The 14,411-nt window shown below is 41.7% G+C and overlaps 1 protein-coding gene across 6 annotated transcripts in view; it reads left to right on the top strand.

The window, feature by feature from the left end:
• The first annotated feature begins 2,251 nt into the window (after nucleotides 1-2,251).
• The window catches only part of LOC106586256 (disintegrin and metalloproteinase domain-containing protein 23), a 34,747-nt gene continuing 22,587 nt past the window's right edge, over nucleotides 2,252-14,411 (top strand). For 5 of the 6 annotated variants that reach the window (XR_001324162.2, XR_001324161.2, XM_014173328.2 and 2 more), the window contains exons 1-7: nucleotides 2,253-2,558; nucleotides 3,413-3,639; nucleotides 4,396-4,472; nucleotides 8,988-9,051; nucleotides 11,104-11,186; nucleotides 11,331-11,394; nucleotides 14,186-14,258. Coding sequence is in view for 4 of the 6 variants with exons in the window: in XM_014173328.2 (XP_014028803.2) it covers nucleotides 2,483-2,558; nucleotides 3,413-3,639; nucleotides 4,396-4,472; nucleotides 8,988-9,051; nucleotides 11,104-11,186; nucleotides 11,331-11,394; nucleotides 14,186-14,258 (664 nt within the window). In the remaining 2 variants the exon portion in view is untranslated. Of the gene's footprint in view, nucleotides 2,559-3,412; nucleotides 3,640-4,395; nucleotides 4,473-8,987; nucleotides 9,052-11,103; nucleotides 11,187-11,330; nucleotides 11,395-14,185; nucleotides 14,259-14,411 lie in introns of all 6 variants that reach the window. The other variant, XM_014173329.2, reaches the window with a different exon arrangement.

Raw genomic sequence — 14,411 nt, 5'->3', positions numbered from 1 at the left:
CTCTTTATCTCTGCCAAGCACCCTAGCTGACCATCCCACTGCGGCCCATTTAACCCAGAGGGAGGAGCTGTCAGGTCCTGCAGGGCCGATAGGTGTGTGTGTGTGTGTGTGTGTGTGTGTGTGTGTGTGTGTGTGTGTGTGTGTGTGTGTGTGTGTGTGTGTGTGTGTGTGTGTGTGTGTGTGTGTGTGTGTGTGTGTGTAAAATACTGAGAGTGTATCTGTTTGTGTTTGTGTGTGTGTGCGCACGCTTGGGCAACAATCATAGATTTCATCAAGAGGCCTGCCAGTTGTGCCAGGCACACATGAGTAGTAGAGGCCTGCCAGTCGTGCCAGGCACACATGAGTAGTCCTGACAAACAATCCTCCTGGAGGACACTAAGTGCTAAGGAGGGCCTTACTGGAAGGATGGACAGCAATAGCCTATGGCAGCAAAATGCAGAGATGGTGCCTTCTAAAATGCCTACATTTAAGGGTATTTGTAAAAAGAGGGTAGGGCCTACCTTCACACACTCTAGTTGTAAGAGCAACCCCTCATAGGGATAAAGTAAAGCAATGAATGTGACCATTTTAGTATTTCTCACCCTTTGTAATTACACACGGTTGGATACATTATTTGAACTGGACACACTGGACACTACCTTAAAATCATGATTGAAGTGCAGCTCTCTGTGTGGATTTTATTGACTGCTTAAAAGAGTGTGATGGACATGAAATCTGGAGGTGCCATGTGTTATGCAAAGGATACGCAAAGCTTTATCAAATATTTAAAACACAGCAACGCAGCCTTAGTGAAGCAGACATACTCTCCCACTAGCTCCGATAGTAACTAGGATCTGTCTTGGGCAATTTTGTGTGGTCTTTATGTGATATAGATCCTATCTGTATCAAACAGAATTGCCCAAGACAGATCCTATTGCTGTAAAAAGTGGGATGGCACTTTTTCATCTGAAGTTATTTTTCTGATTGGTATGATCCAAAATTAAGCTTTGCTCAGTTCAACTTATTTTATTCTATTTGTCTGAAATCAAATAAAGAATTTGAAAGATCAATGTGATTTTTTTAATTGAATGAAACGCCTCATCTGCATTCGCATTGCATATGGTGGGTGCAATTTAGCGATGGCAGACTATCATAAGAGTTGGAGGCGTGGTCTATGGGGGGGGGCGTGGCTTTACGTTTGTTATTTTTGGCCACCCGTGAGAGTGAATGTCATTCCAGAAAATTTGTTCAGTTTTTTTTCTTGATTATAAGTTCAGTTTAAATTTGTGTATTGTAATACTAAAGATCATGGAAAGGTTACTGTTTTGAGTTTAGACAGAGGTAAACACTGTCACCATTTGTAAAGAAAGTGTTTGGAGTCATTATTTCATGTTATGGAACCAACTTAATATCTTCATTAACAGGAAATGTATTTAATTACTTGTAACCTAATTTAAGAAATGTGGATAGGTAATTCTGAAGTGTAAAATTAACTTCAGTATAACTGGTTGTATAGTATATTGTACAGTATATTGTATGTATGCTAACTCGTAGTTATTTTTTGGTTGATCCACAGAGTCATTTATTACAGTGTACCCCATTTAGGTTAGTCTATAGCAGGGTTTCCAAAACTGGGCCCGAGGGACCTCAAGGGATGGACATTTTGGTTTTTGCCCGATCACTACACAGCTGATTCAAATAATCAAGTAATCATCAAGTTTTGATCATTTGAACCAGCTGTGTAGTGTTAGGGCAAAAAACAAAGCGGGCACCCCTTGGAGTCCCAAGGACTGAGTTTGGGAAATGCTGGTCTATAGACTTTGGTCAAGCAGGTAGCCTATTGGGCCAGTTACCAAAAGGTCGCTGGTTTAAATTACCGAGCCGACAAGGTGAATAATCTGTTGATGTGCCCTTGAGCAAGGCACTTAACCCTGATTGTTCCTGTAAGTTGCTCTGGAGAGCATCTGCTAAATGACTAAAATATTAATGTCAACAACACTCCCACTCATTTTGCTGCATTCTAATAGACTAACATTTTTTAAGGGAAAGCCAAGATGATTGACAAAACAATTAAATAATTCCCATCAAAATAGCTCTCCAACTGTTGTGACGCTTACCAATTTGAGTTTAGACAGAGATAAACACTGTTAAGCAGATGACCCCGGCTCTCTTTGTGAAAATCACCTGCATGTAGGCTACTTTAAGGCTCATGCACGAGCCTGTGCTATGTGCGCGCGGGCAAAGGGTGGACTTGTGTTGAATTGTGGCAGACTCGGCACTTGCGCGGATGCAGAATCAGGAGGAGTCTGCTCGTTGAATTCGAGTGGCTGGCCACCGCCTTCCATTCGCCCCCCCGCCCGTTGCTGCAGGAGTCCTCTCCCCCCACTGACTGGATACATGAAGAATTACCCGTAAACGACATTTTCCCTGCAATAATGGGCCGCCAGCTAATTACTGTGTTGACGTGTTGATATAAAGATATTTCAGATATCAAATATGAATCATGCATTTGATATTTCTGGCAAATTTGCTCGTGAGCATTCTTGCGTCCTGGCTCCATCCATCCATAGCGGCAATTGGTATGTACTGCATATTCTTAGCCCAATCCTGTCCCTTCATAACGGTATCAGTTACATTTAATAACTCGCATGCTTCTTTGTGTCATTATCTGATGTTTATGATAGACATGTTGTTTTTTCTCGCTATGCCGTTTCTATTTTGGGACGGATCTGTCTGTGTCAGGAGGACAATTTAATATGCCGAGCCCTTTTAAGTGACGGTGAGAGAGGGGGCAGACGAAAGCACCTCAGCATCTTTTGTTCAGGTTTATGAACATGAAATATAGCTAAATTAACCTGAGACAAATGTTTAAGATGAACTCGTTTTAGCTGTACAATTGTGTCTAATTATTAGTACCTCAAAGATCAAAACACCTTTATAAACTGCTGTTGCAGTTTACCTTAATGTTGACCTTAACAAGGCACTCCTTTATTATATTAAGCGCTAATTTATCTATGAATTGAACTGTTCTGTTTTCATTAGTAGAATAATATTCAACATAACAACATGAAGAAGCCTACCCAGTCTGTCATATTCAATTTATATTTCAAATATAGATTTTTGTAATGCAATTATTTTGAGTTTATGTACATTTGTATTTAATTGTTTATTGGAATCCCCATATAATTATTTTTAGGTAGACCTTGAAAAAGGAATGTCATAGTTTACTGCCATACTCTAATGGTACTAATACACAACATTATACACTTAACTCTCACAATTGTGTCCTGGAGGAATGGTGAAGTCATAATCACTTCCTGCAGTAGCAGCAATTGTTTACATGATTAGATTATGATTGACAGGCTTCCTTATGTTGGGGCTATGCAGAGTATAGACTGACTGTCATGCTCGTATGGTATCTCCTCTTCTGCAGTTTCTCAAGGAGGAGAGAATGAGGTGGTTGAGAGGGACGCAGTGTCATTATTGTTGGAGAGAGAGGCAACTGCAGCAACGGCAACAGACAACACAAGTCACCATGCGGCTGAGCATGTGATCACCTACCCCTCTCGGCTCATCTACTACCTGAACGAGGACTCAGAGAGCACTTACCATGACCTGGACACCCGGGCTAGGAACCAGGCCAGAGAGGGTCATGATCAGGTAAAACTTCTGGTCAGAACTTGGGATTGTTATCATATTGGGGAAAGGGGGATACCTAGTCAGTTTTGGAACTGAATGCATCTTCAACCCCTCTGAATCAGAGAGGGCTGCCATAATCAACATCCATGTCTTCAGCACCTGGGAAACAGTGGGTTAACTGCCATGCTCACCGGTAGAACAACATATTTTTTACCTTGTCAGTTCAGGGATTTGATCCAGCAACCTTTCAGTTAGTGGCTCAACGCTCTAACCACTAGGCTACCTGCTGCCTCTGAACTTATTGGAGTGCAGTGGTAGTTATGCTTGCCAATGGCAGTACACTTGTCCATGTTGGCACACTGGATAAAGTAAACGGATGAAGGGGTATGGTTTGATTGAAATGATAGAAGGAATCATCAATGAGAGCATTGTCTCGCTCTATCCTCCCCTCCTCTCCCATGTTATGAGGGCGATGCCCTATTTTACTTGATATGCAGGGGAGTTACTTAACTTGGCTCGGCAGGGAAGTTGGCATGGCATTCCTTACAGTCATTACAGTTACAATTTCTCAATTAAATAACCATAGAAATAAGATTCTAATTATATAACTATTAATAATTATAATACATTACATTTTTATAGTAGTATAACTACTTTTACCATTACCATTACCAATGGCATCCATTCTCCCAATAAACCTACAATTAGAAAAGAAAACAGCCTGATAAAAACTGAAAACAAGGACCTGTGATGTGGCTAACACTCTCTCTCCCACAGGCGGTCCACCTTGCTCAAGCCAGTTTCCAGTTAGAGGCCTTTGGCTCCAGATTTGTGCTGGACCTAACATTAAACAAGTAAGTGTTTTTGTCTACTTTATACCTTGCTTCTCTTACTCAATACGGTTTGGTTAGCTGGCTGATCTTTTAGCGTATGAAATAGGCATGGGTATTATCTAACAGTGATGGATATAGGCATTTGGGTGTTGCCCAGCTCTTGTTATTTCATGGTTTACAGCAGAGAGGTCATTTTATATAAACATAAGGAGTAATTTTCTGAACAGTCTTCCATTTTGATCCAGATCCAGTGTGTGGAACACATCCAACCACTGTTTCTGTTATCAAGGTCATGGTCACAACAGTAGCCACATTCTGCAGGGCCGCCGTGCTAGACTCATTGATACGGAGAGCACCATGTTGGGCTGGATGGGTCATCTTTAAATCAAAGTGACAGGTCCCCATGATTCCAAGGGAGTTGTAAGTGATTTTCCTCACTAGTAATGAGGTGTACTATCGGTCAGGTTAATGCAGGACCTCATGAGTCTTTGCTATGGTGATTGAACAGGTCCTCTTGACAGAGACTGCCTGTGTGTCTCATCAATAGTAGACCTCATGTTGTGTCCACCATCAGTCTTCTCAGAGCTGTCACATGAAGAACATTAGCTCCTATGACCGTGAACATACATTATGTTGTGGGCTGATTATAATATCCTAAAGCTAAAGGAACACTCATAGATCCTGGCAAATGCATTGTCTTTTCAAGTGAATATAGGTATAGGGAAGCATGGAGACTCTTGACAGCCATTGACCTTTGAAGGTAGTGTGGTTTGGTGACCATGTGTAGGAAGGTAGTAGAGATGGGAGAAGTGGTCATGGTGACCAATGCTGTCAGAGGAGGTGGAATGATACACACACACACACACACAATAAACTACAGCAGGAAGCATGTCGAGACATGAGGGGTCGGTGCCCTGTCCCTGACCTGATAGCTTAACCATCTCCTGGCCTCACAACACAAACTAGTTTTCCTGTTACTCTCAGTCCCGACAGTCAGGCTTTGAACAATAGCATTAATCAAGAGAAAATGTGTTTTTGATCAGACAATAATTACACAATAGGTAACCTTGCGGAAGTGAAGAGAAGCTGTTCTTTGTGACCAGATCCTATGTTGTTTTTATTGATTGTGAGTATTATGTGAGTGTGACTTTTTGCTGCAGGTCTTTTTAGTCTGTGTCTATGGGTAGGATAAGTTCTGCTCACTGTTGTAGCTGTGAGAATGCTGATATAAATATAGATAGGTCTGCAACCTGCCAATGGGTGCAACTTGTACTGCTCGCTGCTCCTCTTACTTCTGCACCTGGAGAACATATTTTCAACATAATAGAGTTGACTATTCTTAAAGGGATACTTCGGGATTTTTCTACTTCCCCAGAGTCAGATGAACTTGTGGATACCATTTTATGTATCTGTGTTCAGTATGAAGGAAGTTAAAGGTAGTTTTGCGAGCCAATGCTAACTACCATTAGCGCAATGGGTATCTGCTAGCCGTTAGCGCAATGACTGGAAGTCTATGGGTATCTGCTAGCCGTTAACACAATAACTGGAAGTCTAAGGGTATCTGCTAGCAGCAGATACCCTTAGACTTGCACTAACACTATTTAGCAATTGCGCTAGCGCTAGTTAGCAACTTCCTTCAAACTGCACGCAGAGAAATAAAAATGGTATCGATAAGTTCATCTGACTCTGAGGCAGTAGATAAAGGATCTTATTGCCCAAATCCCAAGGTATCCCTTTAACAGAGAACTGTGTTTTATTCTCATTTCAATGTCAAAACCGATATAGTTTTCATGGAAAACCTATATGCAGATGGTTTAATGTAGGTCTAGATTGAGTGGTCTCATAATATCGCTGTGTTTTAATTAGCATTGATCTGGGGCTGATTCTGTCATGCAGTGGTCTGGGCTGCAGTACAGTATGTCTTGTCCTCCCTTTCCCAGAGCATCACTATTCAATTAGGAGCAGACTGATTATTTCCATGTGCCAGGGCTATAGCAATGACAGCATCATGTGTCATTGGGGGATTTGGGCTGGAGCTGGTCTTTCGCCAGGCCCCAGAACCTCCTGCAGTTTCTGGTCTTTCCCCTCTCCTCTACCACTGCATTGTGTAACTCAGTCTCCTGTGGACTCAAATACCTCAGGGTCCTTGGCCCCAAACACATAAACACTCATACACACTGGCTGCACATTACACATTGCGACATGTACTTCTCCGGCCTCCCTTCTCTACACACACACATACACACACTTCTGTACACTCACGTTCCACTGCTCCAGCCCTCCACACTCTGCAATGCCGCACTCTCCCCTCTCTCCCCTCCACGCACTCTCTCTCTCTCTCTCTTCCTCACTCACTCACATACACACACACTCTGTCTCTGTCTCACACATACATGCATGCACGCACACATACACACATTTTCTCTCACGTACACAGACATTCACACGCACACTCACAGTGCTGTGGCACACTCTCCTCTCCCTGCCTCATACGTCAAGCTAAAAATAGCCCCTCACTCAGGAATCTCTCACAGACACTGCACTGGTGCTTTGACTCTCTCTCTCTCTCTCTTTCTCTTTCTCTCTCTCTCTCTCTCTACACCCAACTGTGCACAGCATTTCCAGCCCACTCGCTGAGCAACGCTCCAAAATGTCACACACGTACAGTACATTTCCAAAGACACTTCTTTTGTATTTTTTTCTAATTTTCTGCAGCAAAAGGTGCTGTATGTCCAGGGGTGGGAGGGTGTTTTGAATGAGATCTACAAGGTTACCCCGAAAAGCGCCATTGTGGCAGAAATGTCAGTCTCTTGAAGTCAGTCGTCAGCTAACAGATTGAGTGTGTGTAACGGTGTGGTGTGACATGGCTCGCTGAGTCAGACGGTGGGAACAGCCTGGAGGACAGTGGTGCTCAAGGTGAAGCAAAAGCCTCACACAATCATTTATCATGTCTTGCTTCATTGACACCATTTTGAAAAGGGATATGATATTCGTAGTTACTTGTATCAATGTCATACCTGTCATGGCTGTTTTTCTATGTTCTTTACCTGTCATGGCTGTTTATCTATGTTCTTTGCCTGTCATGGCTGTTTATCTATGTTCTTTGCCTGTCATGGCTGTTTTTCTATGTTCTTTGCCTGTCATGGCTGTTTTTCTATGTTCTTTGCCTGTCATGGCTGTTTTTCTATGTTCTTTGCCTGTCATGGCTGTTTTTCTATGTTCTTTGCCTGTCATGGCTGTTTTTCTATCGTCTTTGCCTGTCATGGCTGTTTTTCTATGTTCTTTGCCTGTCATGGCTGTTTTTCTATGTTCTTTGCCTGTCATGGCTGTTTTTCTATCAATGTACTTTGCCTGTCATGGCTGTTTTTCTATGTTCTTTGCCTGTCATGGCTGTTTTTCTATGTTCTTTGCTTGTCATAGCTGTTTTTCTATGTTCTTTGCCTGTCATGGCTGTTTTTCTATGTTCTTTGCCTGTCATGGCTGTTTTTCTATGTTCTTTGCCTGTCATGGCTGTTTTTCTATGTTCTTTGCTTGTCATAGCTGTTTTTCTATGTTCTTTGCCTGTTATGGATGTTCTTTCTATGTTCTTTGCCTGTTATGGATGTTCTTTCTATGTTCTTTGCCTGTTATGGATGTTCTTTCTATGTTCTTTGCCTGTCATGGATGTTCTTTCTATGTTCTTTGCCTGTTATGGATGTTCTTTCTATGTTCTTTGCCTGTTATGGATGTTCTTTCTATGTTCTTTGCCTGTTATGGATGTTCTTTCTATGTTCTTTGCCTGTTATGGATGTTCTTTCTATGTTCTTTGCCTGTTATGGATGTTCTTTCTATGTTCTTTGCCTGTTATGGATGTTCTTTCTAATCAATGTACTTACTCATTTTAGAAAAAGTATTTGTTTTTGAAATAATGATACAATTTCGAATTATGAGTTGTTTTAGATGTTCTCTTGCTCTAGATGGTGTTCAAAGGTTAGAATAGATTTGACAGTGGTTTGAACTCCAAAAGAGCATTTCTCCTCGTTGGTTCACTAAATGACAGCTTTGTGATGGATTCTGTATCCCTTTTCGGAAGCAGTCTGTCACGACTGTGTGTTGACTGTCTTTCATAGTCTTTCAGAGTATGCAGCTTGGTGTATTTATGATGTATTATACTGTATGTATCTTATACATATTCTTGTACTGTCTCAACCACCTGGCAGCCTAACAAAAATAATGTTTCCCTCCCTCCCTCTCCTCATTCGAACTGAAGCATCTTACCTACTCTTTTTATAGCTGCACAGTATTCAACGTTTAAGCTACCTTTTTAACTGTGAGATGGTGTGGGTGTATTTTAAGTTCATGTGGGTGTATTTGACTTTGGGTTTGGAAGAGGATTACCTAAGGTTTGTGGTGATTGTTGAATGTAGCTGTTTAACAGGATGCACTCCTCTAAACCGCCATGTAAGTCACAGTACTAGGCCAGACCACAGCCAGACGGTTAGGACAACAGACACACAACATGTCACTAACCCACACCCTTCTCCTTCTACTTCCTAGTGACTTGTTGTCGTCGGATTATGTGGAGATCCACTATGAAGGGGGTAAACCTGTTCTGTCAAAGGTAACATCTCCAGTCAGAACACACACTCTGTTTGGGTACCTCTCTTTTTTCAGAGGAGCCTAATTGGTTCCCTGTGGAAGGTACAGGGCCTGCAGCTGTTACAGGATGTATTGTTTTGTTTAACTTTGGCTAGTTAGGGCCAATCAAAGAACAAGTGGAGAGTTAAAGCAAAATGCCGCAAAATGCTTAAAGACATCCAAACTATTCATCCTACTATGTTGACAGGACCACTGGGGTTCACAGACATGAAAATAAATCAAATGGCCTTGTATAGTACAGAGAGTTACTTGGACATTTCTACTTTGATGTTATTTATCCACTTGGTTTTGATGTATCCTAACATTGCTGTTATTGATTACCATTAGCTAACCTCATCAAGTCAATGGTGCTCCACCATCAGTACACCTGTACTTTGTCTTATCCATCCTGATGGTGTGTAAGTGTTGCATCTGTTTTAGTGATGTAGGAGACAGACCGAGGGAAGGAGGGAGGGATAGACTGCTAGCAAGAGAGCGGTAAAAGAGGCTAGAGATGTGATAGTTGGCTGCTGTGTGCCTGTGTTAGTTACTGTGCTGCTGGTGTTGCTGAATCAGGTTGAGGCAGAGGGGCTGGGCTGGGCACAGTGGAGCTAGCTGACTCAGCACAGCTCCACTCCGCTCCCCTGCAGCCTCCTGTCTCTCCTGCCTGCCTGCCTGCCTGCCTGGCTGCCTGGAACCCAGGTCACGTGACAGGGGAGCTAGAGACGCTGGTGCTCTGCAGTAGCTATGCAGTGTGGGATGGTGGGAGTGAAAGAGAGAGTGTCCTCTGCTCACCCTGGGCCTAGTTGATAACTGAGTCACAGATGAGGGAGAGGGAAAGTGATGTGGACCATTGAGGTCTGAAGAAGAACAGTCATTAGTTTGAGGCCCACCACCACAACCCACACTGCAGAAAGATATTATTTATAAATGTGAGCTGAATGCGTAAACCAGGCTGCAGATGACATATTGCACACATTTATAGTCTCTCCAACTGAATAAACAGTCAAAGTCGACAAAGTTGCAATAATCTAGCGAATACACCCGGGGCTACTCCATCTGAGTTACATTGCATTGCTATATATTGACTCATATGGTACAGCTGTGAATGTGATAAGTACACTGTGTATGTTTGTTTGTTTGCTGAATATTTTGTAGGAAGCTCCACTCCAAACCCATGGAGTAATGTTGGTATGTACACTCAGTGGCCAGTTTATTAGGAACACCACCCTGTTCACGAAAATGGTTCGCTCCTACAGACAGTGAGTCACGTGACCGTGGCTTGCTATATAAAGCAGGCAGACAAGCATCAAGGCATTCGGTTACTGTTCGATTGAATGTTAGAATGGGAGTAACAAGTGACCTAAGCGACTGAGCATGGCGATGATTGGCGGTAGCAGGCACGCCAGTTGCAGTATGTCAGAAACGGTCGGCCTCCTTGGCTTTTCACGGATGACAGTGAAAATAATGGCAAATAACGGCGCAGTACAACAGTGGGGTGCAGAACGGCATCTCAGAACGCACAACTCGTTGGTCCTTGTCACGGATTGGCTATTGCAGCAGACGACCACACTGGGTTCCACTCCTATCAGCTAAAAACAAGAAGAAGTGGCTCCAGTGGGCAAGTGATCACCAACACTGGACAATAGCGGAGTGGAAAAACATTGCCTGGAACCAACAAATCCTGGTTCCTGTTGCGTCATGCTGATGGCAGAATCAGGAATTGGCGTCAACAGCATGAGTCTATGGCCCCATCCTGCCTAGTGTCAACGGTACAGGCTGGTGGCGGGGGTGTACTGGTGTGGGGAATGTTTTCCTGCTACACGTTAGGTCCCTTGATACCAATTGAGCAATGTTTCCATGCCCTGAACAATTCAGGCTGTTCTGGAGGTTTTTCTGGAGGCAACCCGGTGCTAGATGTAATAAACTGGCCACTGAGTGTACAGTATATGTCTCATATTTCCCCGCTGCTCTGCAGTAGGTAGATGTGATGTTGTATAAGTATTGTATAAATGTTGTTTCTGTGTATCCTCAGGGTGGTGAGCACTGTTACTACCACGGCCAGGTGAGGGGGGAAGATGACTCTAACGTGGCCTTGTCTACCTGCAATGGGCTGCAGTAAGTGAACACCAGCAGTTTTACTTAAAAGTCCGTGCATGGAATACTTGTAGATATCGGTGCTTTCCACAGCTGCTATTGACTTAGTATTGACTGTCTTCTCTCTTCACTTTTCCTCTCGCTCCCTCTCTCTTTACCTGACAGTGGAATGTTTGATGATGGACTCTACGTGTATCTAATTGAGCCTTTGCAACAGACTCACTCAATTGTAAGTTCTTCCTCATATTTAGGTTTTTCAAATCTTTGCTACACAAATATTATTTGTTCTACCTCTACTTGTGCTACTGCTAGGATCGCTTCTGCCACTTTTACTGTTGCTAAAGCCTCCTTTTTCCTGTAAAGCACATTAGGTTATCTAGTAAAATTGGTATGTTTGCCATTGACAAGGGTGTTCTTGTTTTTAAAGGAAGTCCATGGTTTACAATAGTGAAGGACATAATGATAACAAAGTGCTGCATGTGTGGAAATGGTTATACCTCACTAATCTGTATTGAGCTTTTACAAAAGTTATATAAGCATAGAATGTACAGTGCCTTCAGGACGTATTCATACCCCTTGACTTATTCCACATTTTGTTGTGTTACAGCCTGAATTCAACATGGATTCAATCATAACAAGTATCACCCATCTACACACAATACCCCATTATGACAAAGTGAAAACATGTTTTTAGAAATTCTTGCAAAAAACAAACAAACAATGAAATATCTCATTTACATAAGTATTCACACCCCTGAGTCAAGACATAGAATCCCCGTTGGCGGTGATTACAGCTGTGAGTCTTTCTGGGTAAGTTCTTTGCACACCTGGATTGTACATTTGCCCATTATTCTTTTCAAAATTCTTCAAGTTCTCTCAAGTTGGTTGTTGACAATAATTTTTTTATTATTTAAAAAAAATATATTTTAATTTTTGAAATAACCGTTTTTTATTATTAACCCATCCACCACCCCCTCTCTTCAGAGGACACATATATTTTGGGGTGCTTACAGGTTCTGATACATATACATACATTTTACACATACATTTATACACATTTGACACATACATTTTACACATATATTTTACATATACGGTACTTTAATATGCAGCAGTCACATAACAATAATACGTTACTGACATAAGCTCTTTAACCCCTCCCCTCAGCCACTCTCAGCCCATCCCACCTATCACCATAGACCACCCTCGTTTGGTTTCCATGTGCCATATATATTTCAATTGTCCTGTGATGTTTCACATACATGTTGAACCTTTCTAATTTCATAGCATCTACAGATTGTGAGCTAAAGATGAAAACCTTTCCTACGAGTATTATTATATTATTGATTGACTGACTATGGCTTTCCAGATCGCCCAACACTGCTGTTTGTAAGGTTCATTTGAAGTGAATATTGTGATTTTTTTTTTAAAGTGAATGTTGTGACCAGAAACAAGCTACATAGGGGTAATACCAGAATAAATGATATAGTGATTATGTCTCTTTGCAGCAAAATCTAGAGCTGAGATTTTTGTATGCCCGATATTATTGACCATTGCTCGACAGCCATTTTCAAGTCTTGACATAGATTTTCAAGTCAATTTAAGTAAAAACTGTAACTAGGCCACATAGGAACATTCAATGTTGTCTTGGTAGGCAACTCCAGTGTATATTTGGCCAAGTGTTTTAGGTAAATGCCCTGCTGAAAGGTGAATTTGTCTCCCAGTGTCTGTTGGAAAGCAGACTGAACCAGGTTTCCCTCTAGGATTTTGCCTGTGCTTAGCTCTATTCCGTTTCTTTTTATCATACCCATAACATGATTCAGCCACCACCATGCTTGAAATTATGAAGTGGTACTCAATGATTGTTGTGTTGGATTTACCCCAAACATAACGCTTTGTATTTATGACATAAAGTTCCTTTCTTTGCCACATTTTTTGCAGTATTACTTTAGTGCCTTGTTCCAAACAGGATGCATGTTTTTGAATATCTTTTTTTCTGTACAGGCTTCCTTCTTTTCACTGTGTCATTTAGGTTAGTATTGTGGAGTAACTACAACGTTGTTGATCCATCCCCAGTTTTCTCCTATCACAGGCATTACATTTTGTAACTGTTTTAAAGTTACCACTGGCCTGAAATCCCTAAGCAGTTTCCTTCCTCTCCGGCAACTGAGTTAGGAAGGACACCTTTATCTTTGTAGTGAATGGGTGTATTGATACACCATCTGAAGTGTAATGAATAACTTCACCATGCTCAAAGAAATATTCAATGTCTGCTTTTTTTCAAGGAATTGGAAAACCTCCCTGGTCTTAGTGGTTGAATCTGTTGGAAATTCACTGCTCGACTGAGAGACCTTACAGATAACTGTATGTGTGGGGTACAGAGATGAGGTAGTCATTCAAAAATCATATTAAACACTATTATTGCACACATAGTGAGTCCATACAACTTATTATGTGACTTGTTAAGCACATGTGTACTCCTGAACTTATTTAGGCTTGCCATAACAAAGGGTTTGAATACTTATTGACTCAATACATTTCAGTTTTTCATTTTTTATTCATTTGTAAACATTCTAAAAACATAATTCCACTTTGACATTATGGGGTATTTTGTGTAGTCCAGTGACAACAAATCTCAATTTAATCCATTTTAAATTCAGGCTGTAACACAACAAAATGTGGGGAAAATAAATGGCTGTGATACTTTCTGAAGGCACTGTATATCAGTCAAGGTCCATGATGCAAATGGAAAGAATAGTGGTAATGTAATGATAATGGTGTAAGCTTAATAAAGTATTGAATTTTACATGTCTCCCTTAAATATTGATTGATGTTGACTAGTTGTGAAAATGTGATCATGTTCCTTGTTATGCAGACCAATGTCGATGCCCTCTGAGCCAGCCAGTCTCTACCCCGTTATGACCTATCTTTTATAACTTGACCCCTGTTCCCTGTTCCCTGTTCCCTGTATCCACCACATTTATCACACCCTTGCTGACGGTTAATGGTTTCCCTCACAGGATACAGCTGCACGACCCCACTCGTTGCGCAGGAGGCCCACGCTCCAGAGGAACAATGACCAAGAGGAACTGGGTAATGAGTTATGCATCTTTCTGTCATCATGGATCTTGCATAACCTCCAAAGAGGCCTCCATCACTTTACGTCAACACTCTCATGGCCTGTGTACCTGACATTCCAAAACCTTTCTTATCCTATCCTACTAACGCGAACATTAGGTTCCCCAT

This window comes from Salmo salar, chromosome ssa25 (assembly GCF_905237065.1).
Source record: "Salmo salar chromosome ssa25, Ssal_v3.1, whole genome shotgun sequence".
In the NCBI taxonomy this organism is placed as follows: domain Eukaryota; kingdom Metazoa; phylum Chordata; class Actinopteri; order Salmoniformes; family Salmonidae; genus Salmo; species Salmo salar.
Note: the sequence above shows the minus strand (reverse complement) of the source record. Positions and strands in the feature narration are given on the sequence as shown.